The 13,691-nt window shown below is 45.3% G+C and overlaps 1 protein-coding gene across 1 annotated transcript in view; it reads left to right on the forward strand.

The window, feature by feature from the left end:
• Nucleotides 1–13,691, forward strand: part of LOC111974013 (smoothelin) — an 87,200-nt gene that overhangs the window by 16,105 nt on the left and 57,404 nt on the right. The window contains 4 exon segments of the mRNA XM_070447043.1: nt 8,600–8,763; nt 10,425–10,503; nt 10,752–10,830; nt 11,396–11,475. Of these exon segments, the coding sequence (XP_070303144.1) occupies nt 8,600–8,763; nt 10,425–10,503; nt 10,752–10,830; nt 11,396–11,475 (402 nt within the window).

Genomic DNA, 13,691 nt, shown 5'->3' on the forward strand with positions numbered 1-13,691 from the left:
CAACTCGATAGTGAGTGTTGCAACCGAGGACAGACTTGTTACGTGCTACAAACTTCAGCACTTCAGTCCCATTCTGTGAGCTTGTGTGGTCTACCACTTTGCGACTGAGCTGTTGTTGCTCCTAGATGTTTCCACTTCACAATAACAACACTTACAGTTGACCGGGGCAGCTCTAGCAGGGCAGAAATTTGATGAACTGACTTGTTGAAAAGGTGGCATCTTATGATGGTGCCATGTTGAAAGTCACTGAGCTCTTCTGTAAGGCCATTCTACTGCCAATGTTTGTCTATGGAGATTGCATTACTGTGTGCTCGATTTTATACACCTGTCAGCAACGGGTGTGGCTGAAATAGCCAAATCCACTCATTTGAAGAGGTGTCCACGTACTTTTGTGTATATATAACTCCCTGAGTCAAAACGTTATAAACACCTTAGGCAGCATTTACAGCAGAGTCTTCTTGTGTAAGTCTCATGAGAGATTAGCACACCTGTATTGTGCAATATTTGCCTATTTTCTTTTCAAAATTCTACAAGCTCTGTCAAGGTGTTGGGGATCATGGCTGAACAGCAATTTTCATATCTTGCCATATACTATATGTTTAAGCAGATTTAAGTCAAAACTGTAACTCGGCTAATTAGGAACATTCACTGTCTTCTTGGTAAGCAACTCCAGTGTAGATTTGGCTTTGTGTTGTAGGTTATTGTCCTGCTGAATGGAGAATTCCTCTCCCAGTGACTGGTGTAAAGCACACTTAAGCAGGTTTTCCTATAGGATTTTGCCTGTGCTTAGCTCCATCCATTTCTTTCATCCCCAAAAACTTTGCCGATGTCAAGCATACCCATACCATGATGCAGCCACTACCATGCTTGAAAATAAGGAGACAGTTACTCAGTGATGTGTTGGATTTGCCCCAAACATAAGGCTTTGCATTTAGGCCAAAAAGTGTATTCCTTTGCCATGTTTTATTTGCAGTATTACTTTAGCGCCTTGTTGCTTGCATGTTTTGCCATGCATGTTTTKGAAMWTTTTTATTCTGTATATTTGTAGTCTTCTTTTCACTCTGTCATTATTGTGGAGTCACTACAATGTTGTTGATCCATCCTCAGTTTTCCCTAAGCGGATACCTTTCTGTCCTGTAGCTCAGTTCAAACAGACTACTGCATCATGTGTCTGGGTGGTTTAATACATCATCCACAGCATCATTATTAACTTGACCATGCTTAAAGATGTATTCAATGTCTGATTTGTTATTGTTACCCATCTACCAATCACTGCTCTTCTTTGAGGCTTTCGAAAGCTCCCTGGTCTGTGCTTGAAATTCAATACTTGACTAACATCCTTACAGATGTTGTATGTACATGTATGGGGGACAATCCCTATTATTTCACACTGAGTGAGTCCATATGACATATGTGATTTGTTAAGCCAAATTATACTTTAATTTAGGGTTTGCCTAAACAAAGGAGGTGAATACTAATGCAACAACTATATTTTAGGTAATTATTTTGGATTCTTTTTTTCTTTTTTTTCTTTTCACTTTGACATTATGCAGTGTTTTGTGTAGATCAATGGCAATAAATGACAATGTAATCTATTTCAATGCCACTTTGTAACACAAGAAACAGTTCAAGGGGGTGTAGACTTTCTATTGGAAGGGTTGCATTGGACCCTTGAAAATGCCCTCGCTGTAGGACTGAACCTACAGTGCAGCTGGGGGCACTGACCTCACGTCAACACTCATGTCGATGTGCCTCGCTAATGATTGACTACCTGCACATGCAACACTACCAGAACGTGTGACTGTACTTTGGACTCTAACACACCCAGCATGATCAGGCCCGATTACAGATCACACAATAGCATGAGTTCTCCAATCCTCTCTCAGTGCGTCATTACTCTCCCGTAGGGCTTTCCTTCATATCCTGTACTCTCCTCTGACACACACACACACACACACACACACACACACACACACACATTCCTATATCTACCATATCTTTATTCATGCTCACCAGAGTGGAAAGAGGGACACTGTTCCTCCTGGCCTGGTCCTCTGACTGTCCTGCCATGTAACTCTGAGGTGGGATAATTTCCTGCTTGCGTGGAACGTCCCTGACAACACAGGCCTGCATGAAGAGGATTCGTTTTCCCTCCCTCTTTCATATCTCATCTCTCTTTCTTGCTCTGTCTTCCCCCTCTCCAGACAATGGCTGCACAGTATAGTGAGGTGCAATCTGACCCTGGATTCTTCAGTACATATTAGAGGCCTTTGTTTTGGGTGTGGTACTGTATGTATGACTTGCGTTGTTTGCTAGGGGCACCAGGGAATGGTTCATAAGGTTTTACCTGTCTTTTATGATGGACTTTGTTCTCTTTTATGACCGTCGATGGCTAGTGGAGGGATGCCAAGGTAATAACATGATGTTGGAGAGCAGGACACCAAGGCCCTCCAGTTATATATGTTGTTTATCTCTGTTGTCTCGATCACTCTCTCCTCTGTTTGTTTGTTTGTTTGTTTGTTTGTTTCTGTCTATCTCTTGGCTTGTGCCAGGCTGGCTTCCTCAGTGGCAGCTGGTAATCTGCTCAGGCTCTGACTCGCTTCGAGTGTCCTGTGACCTTATAAGGACAAACTGATTCTGGGCTAACACTGGATTCTAAAGCAATGATCCGATCTGCTGCTTTGGCTGCACTCTAACCCCCATGCTGGAAATTATTACACCCCCTCCACCATACACACAAACACCCGCACACATTTTTCATCATTTGTTTTTAATGTTTTTTTCAGCCGTATTCACTTGAGCTCTTGCTGGCTGCCCGTCAGGGTTCCCACCCTAAACACTCATTTTGATATACCTGTCAAATGATCTAGGTAAAAACAGTTGAACTGTAAATGAGAAATACTTTTTCATTTACAAACACCCGCTGTCAGTCAAAAGGTTAACGACACAGCCTGAGGGTCTGTTGTGCTCTGAGACYGTTGTGGGAGGAGGAGAGGGGGATTCCTGCCAGACGTAGGCTGTGATGTAGCTAGAGACTGGAGTGGAGCAGCAGCATGACGTTGCTCAGGCCGTGTGATTGTGAGTCACTCAGTACCATGGAGAGGCTGGTGGCTGGTCCTCCTCTGCCCTGACTCACAGCAGTGAGACACTGTGTCTTTGTCGGTTTGTTTGCCTGGCCGTCAGCCTACAGGGAGAGGGACCAGAGCAGGGCTATATGTCTTTTGGTTAAGACACAGACTGTACTGAACATAAGTGTAGAACACTACAGAACATTCAGTCCTGACTATGTCTTACACGTTGTGGTGGTATGTAGACGCTCTGGTTTGTTTTCCCTACTGTAGTGTTTCACCACAGGCACGCAGAGACTGGCATGGGCTGGGTGCTGGGCATCCTCAGGAACCTTTCCCCAGCTGGTGGGCATTATGAGCGGGCTCTGGTGCACCATAATCACCCTCTATTTGACCGTTATTGATTGAGCTACAGCTGAATGCCTTTATGGACAATTTGGGAGTTTTAATTCCATGGAGATTTATTTATTTGGTGTGCTGTTAATCTACAGGAAGTTGACTCAGAGGGCTGCGTGCCTTAACGAGGTTTCTTATGAAAAAGTAGGATTGTCTGTTTTTTTATCCTCGTGTTTACCACAGTATATTTACAGAGACATTTGACAGGTTTCCTGTGGGCCATTCAAACAGGGTTCCCAGCTTTGCTCATAACTTCAGAGGTTTGATGGAGGAAATGAAAAGTGTTGAAATGTCATTTGTTTGCTACTTCAATAACCTGACTTCGAGGCTGAATGGTAGAATCCACTGGCTATCACATGATTGGCTTCCTGCCCATCTTCCTCACCCTCTTCTCTCCTGTCTGCGGGACCCCCCCCCCCCCTCCGTCCTGTTTCCTAACGCATCACTCTTCGTGCCCCAACCCTACCCCTAACCACCTGAATCAGGAAACTCCATCAAGGCCAGAGTTCAGTTTCCTGACAGACTGGTTGTGTCATAACATGTCTCTCTCTGTTGTGACTCAGCATGCTCACGTTCTAATGATGTTTACTGTAGCTTTCTACTGTGTGTGACCCATTGCTAATCTCTTGTACTTGACTCATGCACATTTCCTCCAGATGTCGTGAACTGTGACATAGCATTTTGGCTTCCTTCCTTCCCACCAGTGTCACGGTGCTCAGGACAGAACAATCCGGTAGAGCGGAGTGCTCTTGGTCCAGCAGAGAGCTCAGTACTGGCTACAGAACATTCAGTCCTGTGAGCATAGGGCCTTGGCTCAGGAAACGCTGCCTTCTCCATCAGTATTGTTTGGTTTGACCAAAGTGACGGTTGGTAATCCGGGAGCAACAGTGGTTCAGTTTGATAAATGCACGTTGGAGCAGGTTCTGAACTGTGGACCTGTTCAATACTTTCCTTCTTTGAATCTCCCTTCTCTCCTGCCATATTCCACTACAGTGGGTTCCCTGTATATGGGTTATACACCTCTAGGGGTCAAAAGTCAAAGAACTCTGTGTGTGTTTCCGTGTCTAGTTCTGCAACAGTTATTTTGTGTTTTTCTTGGCAGACGCCCAAGTGAAAGGTGTGTTTTATTTGCTTTATCATTACTCAACCTTCCTGTACCGGCCCAGTCATTGGCCTGCTGCCAACAGACAGTAATATCCTCGCCCCCRCATGTCTGGACCAATCAGCGTTGACGTTAGGTTAAGCTTTTTCAATTTACTGGCCAGTTGGAGGCTGTTTGGAACCCACCTGATGCTGTTAGTTGGTAAAGTGCTGTGGGCATGGGGGAAAGGTCAAAGTCCTGATGATCACAAGTTGTGGATTATGTTTCATCTTGTACCATCACCTTGTGATCTTAATCCCTGTCTGTCTGTTTGTGTTGGGCAGGATTGGGGTAATTCATCTGGGCAGCTGGTAATGCCAGCCAGACCACTGTCAATCTGCAGTCCATCGCATTCTCTGTTCATCGGATTAATAAMGTTTTTTTATGGCTTTCTTCATATTGGACTTGTTTTTTTAAACTGATCATCAACAGAAATTGATGTAATTTGGAAGTATTTGATGACCTCCCTCCCACACAGGCAGCGTGTGGTGGAGGACTTGGTGTGCTTGATTCATGCTCTAGCTAGACTACCTCTCACCTTTTGTCTCTCATTTTTCTCTCAGGCTCCAGGTGCTTTCTCTGTTATCTGAAACATGTATAAATACATCTCTAATCACTAGAAATAGATCACAAAATCCTGGTTAACAACTTGGCARCATATTGGGACATGTAATCAAATTAAGGCATTCATGCAGCAATAAGCTCAATTGTGCAGAAAGGGAGAGCTGTCTGTGGTGTAAGTGTGTGAGAGAGAAACAGAGTGGAAGTGAGAGTGTGTTTTTCATTTACTCCTCTTCCTTCTGCACCCTCGACCCTCTCCTACTCTGGCCATGCTTCCAGCCCATGTGTCATYTGTGTAGGTCTGCCTGCCTGCCTGTCTGTCGGTCTGCCTGTCTGTCCCAGTGCCTGTCTGTAGCTGATTTCTCTCTCCTCCTGAGTCAGCAGGAATGTGAGGAATGACTGAACCTTTCCCACCCTACTCTTGTCTGCCCMTTTTTAGGCATGACCGACTCTCTCTTTTTGCTTCATTCCTCTCTCTCCCTCTGTCATCCTATCCCACCATTAACTACTAATGTATTTTGCCTCCCACCTCTCCTTCCCTCCCCGTCATTTATATCCTTTCTCTTCTCTTAACCTCTCTGTCTCTACTCCCCTTACACATTTTCTCCTCGGCCAGCTCAACACTCCAAATTTCTCCAAATTACATGCGAGCCCCCTTGAGAGGCGCTTGGCTCTATATTCTACCAAACCGCAGAGAGGCCTCGAATCCAGCGACCCCCGTCCCGTCCCGYCCCTCCCCATGAAGAGTACTGTACCTCCTCTGGTTCCTCCTTTACGATTACAGGGCTGTTCATGGGTGGTCTGTTTGATCTCCGGTTGTAAGTTAGTACACCATTATGACGTGGCTGGGCCATGTGGGCTGGTCCAGGAAAGTGTTAAGTCTCCCAGTGCAGTCTGTCTGCCAGAGGAAATGGAGCTGTTCATCCCTCGTGCGTTTGTTGACAGGTTTCTGCAGTCAATGCTGGAGTAGAGCTCTGCTACCTGTCATACCTGACAGAGAACTGCTCCCTCTCCTCCCTTTTCTCTCCCTACTCCCTCCCTCACTTTGTGCTGCTATCACTCACATTAATGCAGGCAGGTTGATTGGGATGAATCGTGTCCTGGAGACAAAGCGGAGCAATTTCCACTACATGGGCCAGCTGCAAAGTCAAAATTGACTATATATCCTAAGAATTCATGAATACAAAAATGTGCTTTTTGGTCTTAATTTAAGGTTAGGGTTAGGTATAAGGTTAACAGTGTGGTTAGGGTTAGGTTTAAAATCAGATTTTATGACTTTGTGGCTGTGCCGGCTAGTGACTACCCTGCAGAGCTGCCTCCAGTACATGAGTCATCCCAATRAATCTAGAAATCTAGAATTGGCTTCCTATTCCGCAACAAAGCATCCTTCACTCATGCTGCCAAACATACCCTTGTAAAACTGACCATCCTACCAATCCTCGACTTTGGCGATGTCATTTACAAAATAGCCTCCAATACCCTACTCAATAAATTGGGTGCAGTCTATCACAGTGCCATCCGTTTCCTATTCCGCAACAAAGCATCCTTCACTCATGCTGCCAAACATACCCTTGTAAAACTGACCATCCTACCAATCCTCGACTTTGGCGATGTCATTTACAAAATAGCCTCCAATACCTACTCAATAAATTGGTGCAGTCTATCACAGTGCCATCCGTTTGTCACCAAAGCCCATATACGACCCACCACTGTGACGCCAAACCCACTGGCTCCAGGTCATCTACAAGACCTGCTAGGTAAAGTCCCCCCTTATCTCAGCTCGCTGGTCACCATATGCAGCACCACCTGTAGCACGCGCTCCAGCAGGTATATCTCTCTGGTCACCCCCAAAACCAATTCTTCCTTTGGCCGACTCTCCTTCCAGTTCTCTGCTGCCAATGCTGGAACGAACTACAAAAATCTCTGAAACTGGAACACTTATCTCCCTCACTAGCTTTAAGCACCAGCTGTCAGAGCAGCTCACAGATTACTGCACCTGTACAAAACCCATCTATAATTTAGCCCAAACAACTACCTCTTTCCCTACTGTATTTTATTTATTTTGCTCCTTTGCACCCCATTATTTCTATCTCTACTTTGCACATTCTTCCACTGCAAATCAACCATTCCAGTGTTTACTTGCTACTTCGCCACCAATGCCTTTTTTTGCCTTCACCTCCCTTATCTCACCTCACTTGCTCACATTGTATATAGACTTATTTTTCTACTGTATTTTGACTGTATGTTTGTTTTACTCCATGTGTAACTCTGTGTTGTGTATGTGTCAAACTGCTTTGCTTTATCTTGGCCAGGTTGCAATTGTAAATGAGAGTTCTCAACTTGCCTACCTGGTTAAATAAAGGTGAAAATTAAAATAAATGCCAACCTGCTTAATTAATGCAGTTGGCTTTCATGGCTTCTGTGTGTGCCTGCACACATACAGACACATGCACACATGTACACTTCCTGTCTCTGTATAATAAATACCTCTAACAGATGGAGCAACTTGAGGATGGGCACACAAACATTTTTCTCGAGGCAAGTCGAAGTTGATAGCCGAAGTCTCCACCCCTTCGTCGGTGATTGTTCAAAAGTAGGGATTCTTTAATGACGTGTTTTGTTATTTAACAAGAGACTAATTGTTTTCATGCACATTTTTCACTTGGGAAATACTGCACTAAACATCTTATTTAGATGTAAAATTGCGCGACAAAGATCTCCATGGCAAAAATRTAAAAAATGTATGACAGATTTCTTGAGTTATCTTAGATTAACTCGGACTATGGGGGAGGCTGGCCCAGCCTCCCTCCTACAGCCCAGTAAGTTTACAGTCAGCCTGGCCCAGCCTCCCTCCTACAGCCCAGTAAGTTTACAGTCAGCCTGGCCCAGCCTCCCTCGTAATGCCCAGTAAGTTTACAGTCAGCCTGGCCCAGCCTCCCTCCTACAGCCCAGTAAGTTTACAGTCAGCCTGGCCCAGCCTCCCTCCTACAGCCCATTAGCTCAGCAGCAGCTGGGAAGCTGTGGTCCTCACTCTGTGCTTTATTGAAGTTAAATCACTTGTCACCAAACTATAAAAGCTCATGTAAGCCCCACTGACCCCAGAGGGCTACCAGGCTGGGGAGAAGAGAAGAGGGTAGGGCCTGTTTCCCATGGAGAGACTGGGATGAACTTGAAGAGGCTGTTCCAGAGGGGCTTCGACTGCCCTGCCTGCCACAGTGGTTTGACTTWACAGGGCAGAGGACACGGCGTGATATAAGCAGAATTCAATATAATTCCAATGCAAGAACTGCCCCCAAAATTGTGCCCCCGCACTGATTTCAACTGCCCCCTTAGTAACTTTATCCTGGTGCTGAGTCTGTCTCTTAGATGTGTGTGTCCCTATGTGCTTGCTCTCCATTGCTGACACTCCTACTCTTCCCCTCTGTGTGTGTAGCTGGATGGGACGATGGACCTGGATGAGCGGCGGCTGATCCGTTCAGCCATCAGAGAGCTGAGGAGGAGAGAGATAGAGGACATGGAGGCAACCCTGGCCAGCAAACGCTTCCGGCACAAACGCCTCAACCAGAATGACGACAAAGAGAACCAGCTCACAAATAGGTGAGCCGCCTGAATCTGAATACACACACACACACACACACACACGCGCTCTTGCACACAGACCCTTTATCCATGACAGATTGTAGCAGTCCAGATGAGCTGCCTGGAAACTCTGAGACAACAAGCACACAAACCCAGATGCAGCACTCCCTCTCCTTCTCCAGGGAGGCCTTCTGGGAAGTTGGGCCACAACACTGCAGATCTGGAAAAACCATGACAGGGAGTCCATAAAAACAGGGGAGGTAGAAGAACTCATATGCAATTTTTCGTTATGCAAATACACACCTGTGTAGGCATAACGTTTAATAAGTTGTGTGTACTGTATATATTCTCATACATTTACTCATACCTTTTAATTTCATATTCCTAACAGTATCACTGTCATGTAGCCTACAGACGAATCCACACACATTCTATTAGGCGGCTACCAGCCATATCCCTGGTGGTAAAGACGTCAATACAGTCGTTTACGTGTATTTTATTTCTTTTGTATTTCATTAGTCTTTATTGACCCGTTACAGCAGGCTTGAACGTTTTACCGGTTCAGCGATGCGCGGCCGCCAGAACCCGTCACGCCGCGCAGCCATAGCAGACGGAAAAACTGACGAGTCTGCAGTCGTTGCCTCCTGTCATCTGTTTTTTACACCCATTTGTTTTTCATTAGAACCCAATCAGAAACAGGACTAACAAGACAACAACATCCCTTCGTGTGCCAATCATCATCACCATTGTACTTTTTACTGGTTTTCATTTGGMTGTAATGGTAGTGAGTGAGTTCAGGCTGGAGTGTCTAGGCTGAACCCTGTGGGCCATGCTGGTTTGCTGCTCCTCTCTGCTAATTCATGACTGGCTCTACTACAGCAGCTCAACTAGGAGCAGCAGACAACTGCTCCAAGTTGACTCGTGTTCTGGGCTGCAGATCCACAACATGAGGAGGACGCTGGCCCTCCTACATCTCTGCTCCTACTGGATCATATTAGGGACAATGACTGTTAAATGGGATCCGTTTGCTGGGTAGTTGGATTACTTGGGTTACATAAATAACAGAGGTTCCCCTTTTTAAAGCTGGAAGAATATGTCTATTCACCACATGCATGCACGTGTCCATACAGGCTTGCGAGCGAGTGAGCGAGCGCGTGCACACACACACACACACACACACACACACACACACACAGCCTCCTGAAAGCAATATTATCCTTTTCTACTCACTGCGGGAATGTCAAATATTCTATTCCAAGTTCCACACATCCTCCAATCCCAATGAGGAGAGGGGGAAAGAGTCCGAGAGGAAGAAAAAAGAGGCAGAGAAATGGAGAGCTATATGAGGATAGAGAGGAGGAAGACGTTTTTGCCTGGCAATGTGCTTCTCTCTCCTTTACATGTCTATCATGCTGTCACTTTTTCTAGGCTGGATTTGTGAATCTTTTTCTCAGAAAAAAAAATGTTTTCTTCCCGGCCAAGAAAARCTGTCTGGCGTCTTGATTTACTCCAGGAGTGGAGCCAGTGAGGCCAACAACACTGCAGGATGCCTCTGAATGTGGATTACACTGCCCTTCTGGCCACCTTAACACATGAGCAGGGTCAAGCATCACCAACTACCATGAAAGCAGCACTCTGATGTGTCAGTGTGTGTTTCTGTTTGTGTGTCTGTATCTCAGGTCAGATTTGGGTGACTCCCTAAACATCCTCTCTGTGAAACTACAAGCCATCCAGGACATTGAGGAACTGTCTGGACTGGTGAGAACAGTGATGTACACCACACACATTACTTGTGAATTTACAGTTAGACATCATCAATATCAATCTTCCACAAACCTCTATGCACATACTGCCCTAGATTAGTAAATCAATTACAAGTCAGCCAGTCTCACTCATCTGTTTCTTTATCTCTCTCTGTGGCCCTCTGAGTTTGTCTCCCCATCCACATGAATGATTCTGAGCATCACTCTCCCTGTGCTGATGGCTGTCCTGCCTGTGTATTCCAGCTGCGTGGGGCCACTGAGTATGAGGAGAGGAAACTGATCAGAGCTGCCATCCGCCGCCTCCGAGACGAGGAGCAGGAGGGTGAGTACAGAGGAGGAGGAGAAGGAACAGAGATGGAGGTAGAGAAGGAGAAGGAACATAAATGGAGGTAGAGGAGGAGGAGGAGGAGAAGGAGAAGGAACATAAATGGAGGTAGAGGAGGAGGAGGAGAAGGAACAGAGATGGAGGTAGAGGAGGAGAAGGAACAGAGATGGAGGAGGAGGAGAGGGAACAGAGATGAGGAGGAAGAGGAGAACACTTACAGTACACACATCTCTCCAGGGGGGCAGGCATACAGCACTCCCCTGCTACCTGATAAGTTGAAGGACATGTTAGGATACTACTCTCTAATAATCCTATCCCCTGTTGCCCAGAGGTTCTCCCTTTCTCTTTTCCTCTCTCTATTTCCACCCTCTTGTTCTCTGTCCTTCTCACCCTCTCTGGCTTGTTCATTTAGTAGTAAGCCCCTGTCTTGACAAATAAACAACTTTAGCTTCTCTTCTCCGTACGTGTGTCTCCTCAGCTCCCATTTGAGATTTGATAGGTTTGTATTGTCTCCCCCCTCATCAGTCAGTGTGTAACCAGTTGGATGTGGTGTGTGTTTCAGGTACAGGGCAGAAAGGGAGAACCACCGACCGATGTCTGGAATCTGAGGGCCTGGATCTCCAAAACAGCCTGGGAGCAGGGGTGAGTTAAGAGATAGAGAGAGAAGGGGTGAGTACAGACAGACAGACAGAGAGAGAGAGAAGGGGTGAGTACAGACAGACAGACAGACAAACAGAGAGAGAGAGAGAAGGGGTGAGTACAGACAGACAGACAGACAAACAGAGAGAGAGAGAGAAGGGGTGAGTACATAGTGGAAGAGGAGGTGGCAAACAGGTTTGATTATGACAGCTGTATGAAATATAGATAAACGGGAAGGTGATGAACTGATTAGGGCTGTGATCTGACTGGCTGTCAATGCCTCAAACTTTTTTATATGAAGAGAGATCATGTTGCAACTTACACGTCAACTTTAATTAGCAGCACAGACTCAGTTGTGGGTGTTGAGTATATGTTTGCAGAGAACAGTGACCATTTAGGTTTTGTGCTGCCACAATGAAGAATGCAGACAACAACAACACCCAGGCATGTGACTCCGTCAGACACTGTCTGTCTCATGACTGTGTCTTCTCTTCACCATGTTCCAAACACATAAACTGACAGACACGCAGACAAGCTTGCGCCAAAGTGGCTGCCACGACGCAAGGAATGTATTTTCATTCTTCATACCTCATTCATTTCTGGCTAAGTACACCCAGAGACTGAGAGGAGATGTGCTCAGGCTCTGGTGTTTGGTATAGGCAGTAAATCCTTGGTGATAAGAACACCCTGCGAGCCAGGCCTGTCATTCTACACACTACTAGTTACCCAGGCTGTCACTCTCCAAACTCTCACATCACACTGAAGGGAAATGATTATGTTTTGATTATGTGTGGCAACCAGAACTTGGGCGTGTTGTGCGTGCCTATCTGTCCATCTGTCTGTCGGAGATTGGAAGGGAAGAGTGATGGTAGTCTCTCTCCCATTCTATATTCCTCCTTCTCTCCTCTTTGGTTTTCTCTTTCCCCCTTTCAGACTTGAGGCTTTGCATGTCAAATCTCTTTACACATTTGGTTAGGAGAGGCCCCCTTGTGGTCAGTGAAGTGAACTACTGTATTCATAACCCTAATAGCTACAGTTATATTCAATATGACTGTTTCCTGTGAAAGCATTGCAGATTGACTGATGAGTTTATGTGCTGAAAATGCTGAAAGACGTAATAGTAACAACGTAATAATTGCCTGGGGCTAGATGCTATCTTATCACTGTTGCTTGATCAGTTTGTCTGTACTCCCTGCTCTGTTTTCTGAAGACAGGATCTCTGTTGGGTGAAGTTAATTCCTATTGTATGCCGTCATACCTGTAAGAATTGGGTTGGTGATGCGGGTTAGGCTGTATGCTCAGCCGGGAAGCTGTACCAACATGAAAAAAATACGACAGTTTACTATAGAATACGACAGTACTTATTATAGAATCCTATAGTAAACTGTAGTATACTCTAGAATACTATACTACAAATTGTAGTATCCCTCGATCATGTGTAGTACTTAATATAGAATTTGAATGCTACAGTATTATCTGCAAAAAAGCACTGTTGTAAATACTATAGTAATGTCCAAAAAAMCACTACAGTCCGTAAAAACACGACACTTTTAGTAGTGCTGAGCGATTAGTGCTTATTTTAGGTCGGTTCGATTTCAGTTTGATTATTAAAACTTGAATAAAAATGTCAGTTGTTTTGTATCAGACCTCAGGATAAGACTCAGATACAGACATTTCGAAAGTAACACAAGTTTATTACTAGAACAGGGGGCAGGCAAATGACAGGTCAAGGGCAGACAGAGGTTCAATTGAAGGTACAGAACGGCAGGCAGGCTCAGGTTCAGGGCAGGCAGAGGTCAGTAATTCAGAGCAGAGTCTGAAAGGTACAGAACGGCAGGCAGGCAAGGTCAGGGCAGGCAGAATGGTCAAAACCAGGAAAACTAGAAAACAGGGACTAGAGAGAAAAACAGGAGTATGGGGAAAAACGCTGGTRGGCTTGACGAGACAAGACGAACTGGCAACAGACAAACAGAAAACACAGGAATAAATGCACAGGGGATAATGGGGAAAATGGGTAACACCTCGAGGTGGGTGGAGACAAGCACAAGACAGGTGAAACTGATCAGGGTGTGACAGTTTTGTATATTACATTTATTTTATTTGATGACTTTATTATTTAATTCCAAGTCATCATCTCATCTCTCTGCCTATGCTGTCTGACAAAATCACTATTTTGTAGTTCTTCAAAGTAAATAAGGMATACTTCTATGACTGCTGAA

Source organism: Salvelinus sp. IW2-2015, linkage group LG15 (assembly GCF_002910315.2).
Source record: "Salvelinus sp. IW2-2015 linkage group LG15, ASM291031v2, whole genome shotgun sequence".
In the NCBI taxonomy this organism is placed as follows: domain Eukaryota; kingdom Metazoa; phylum Chordata; class Actinopteri; order Salmoniformes; family Salmonidae; genus Salvelinus; species Salvelinus sp. IW2-2015.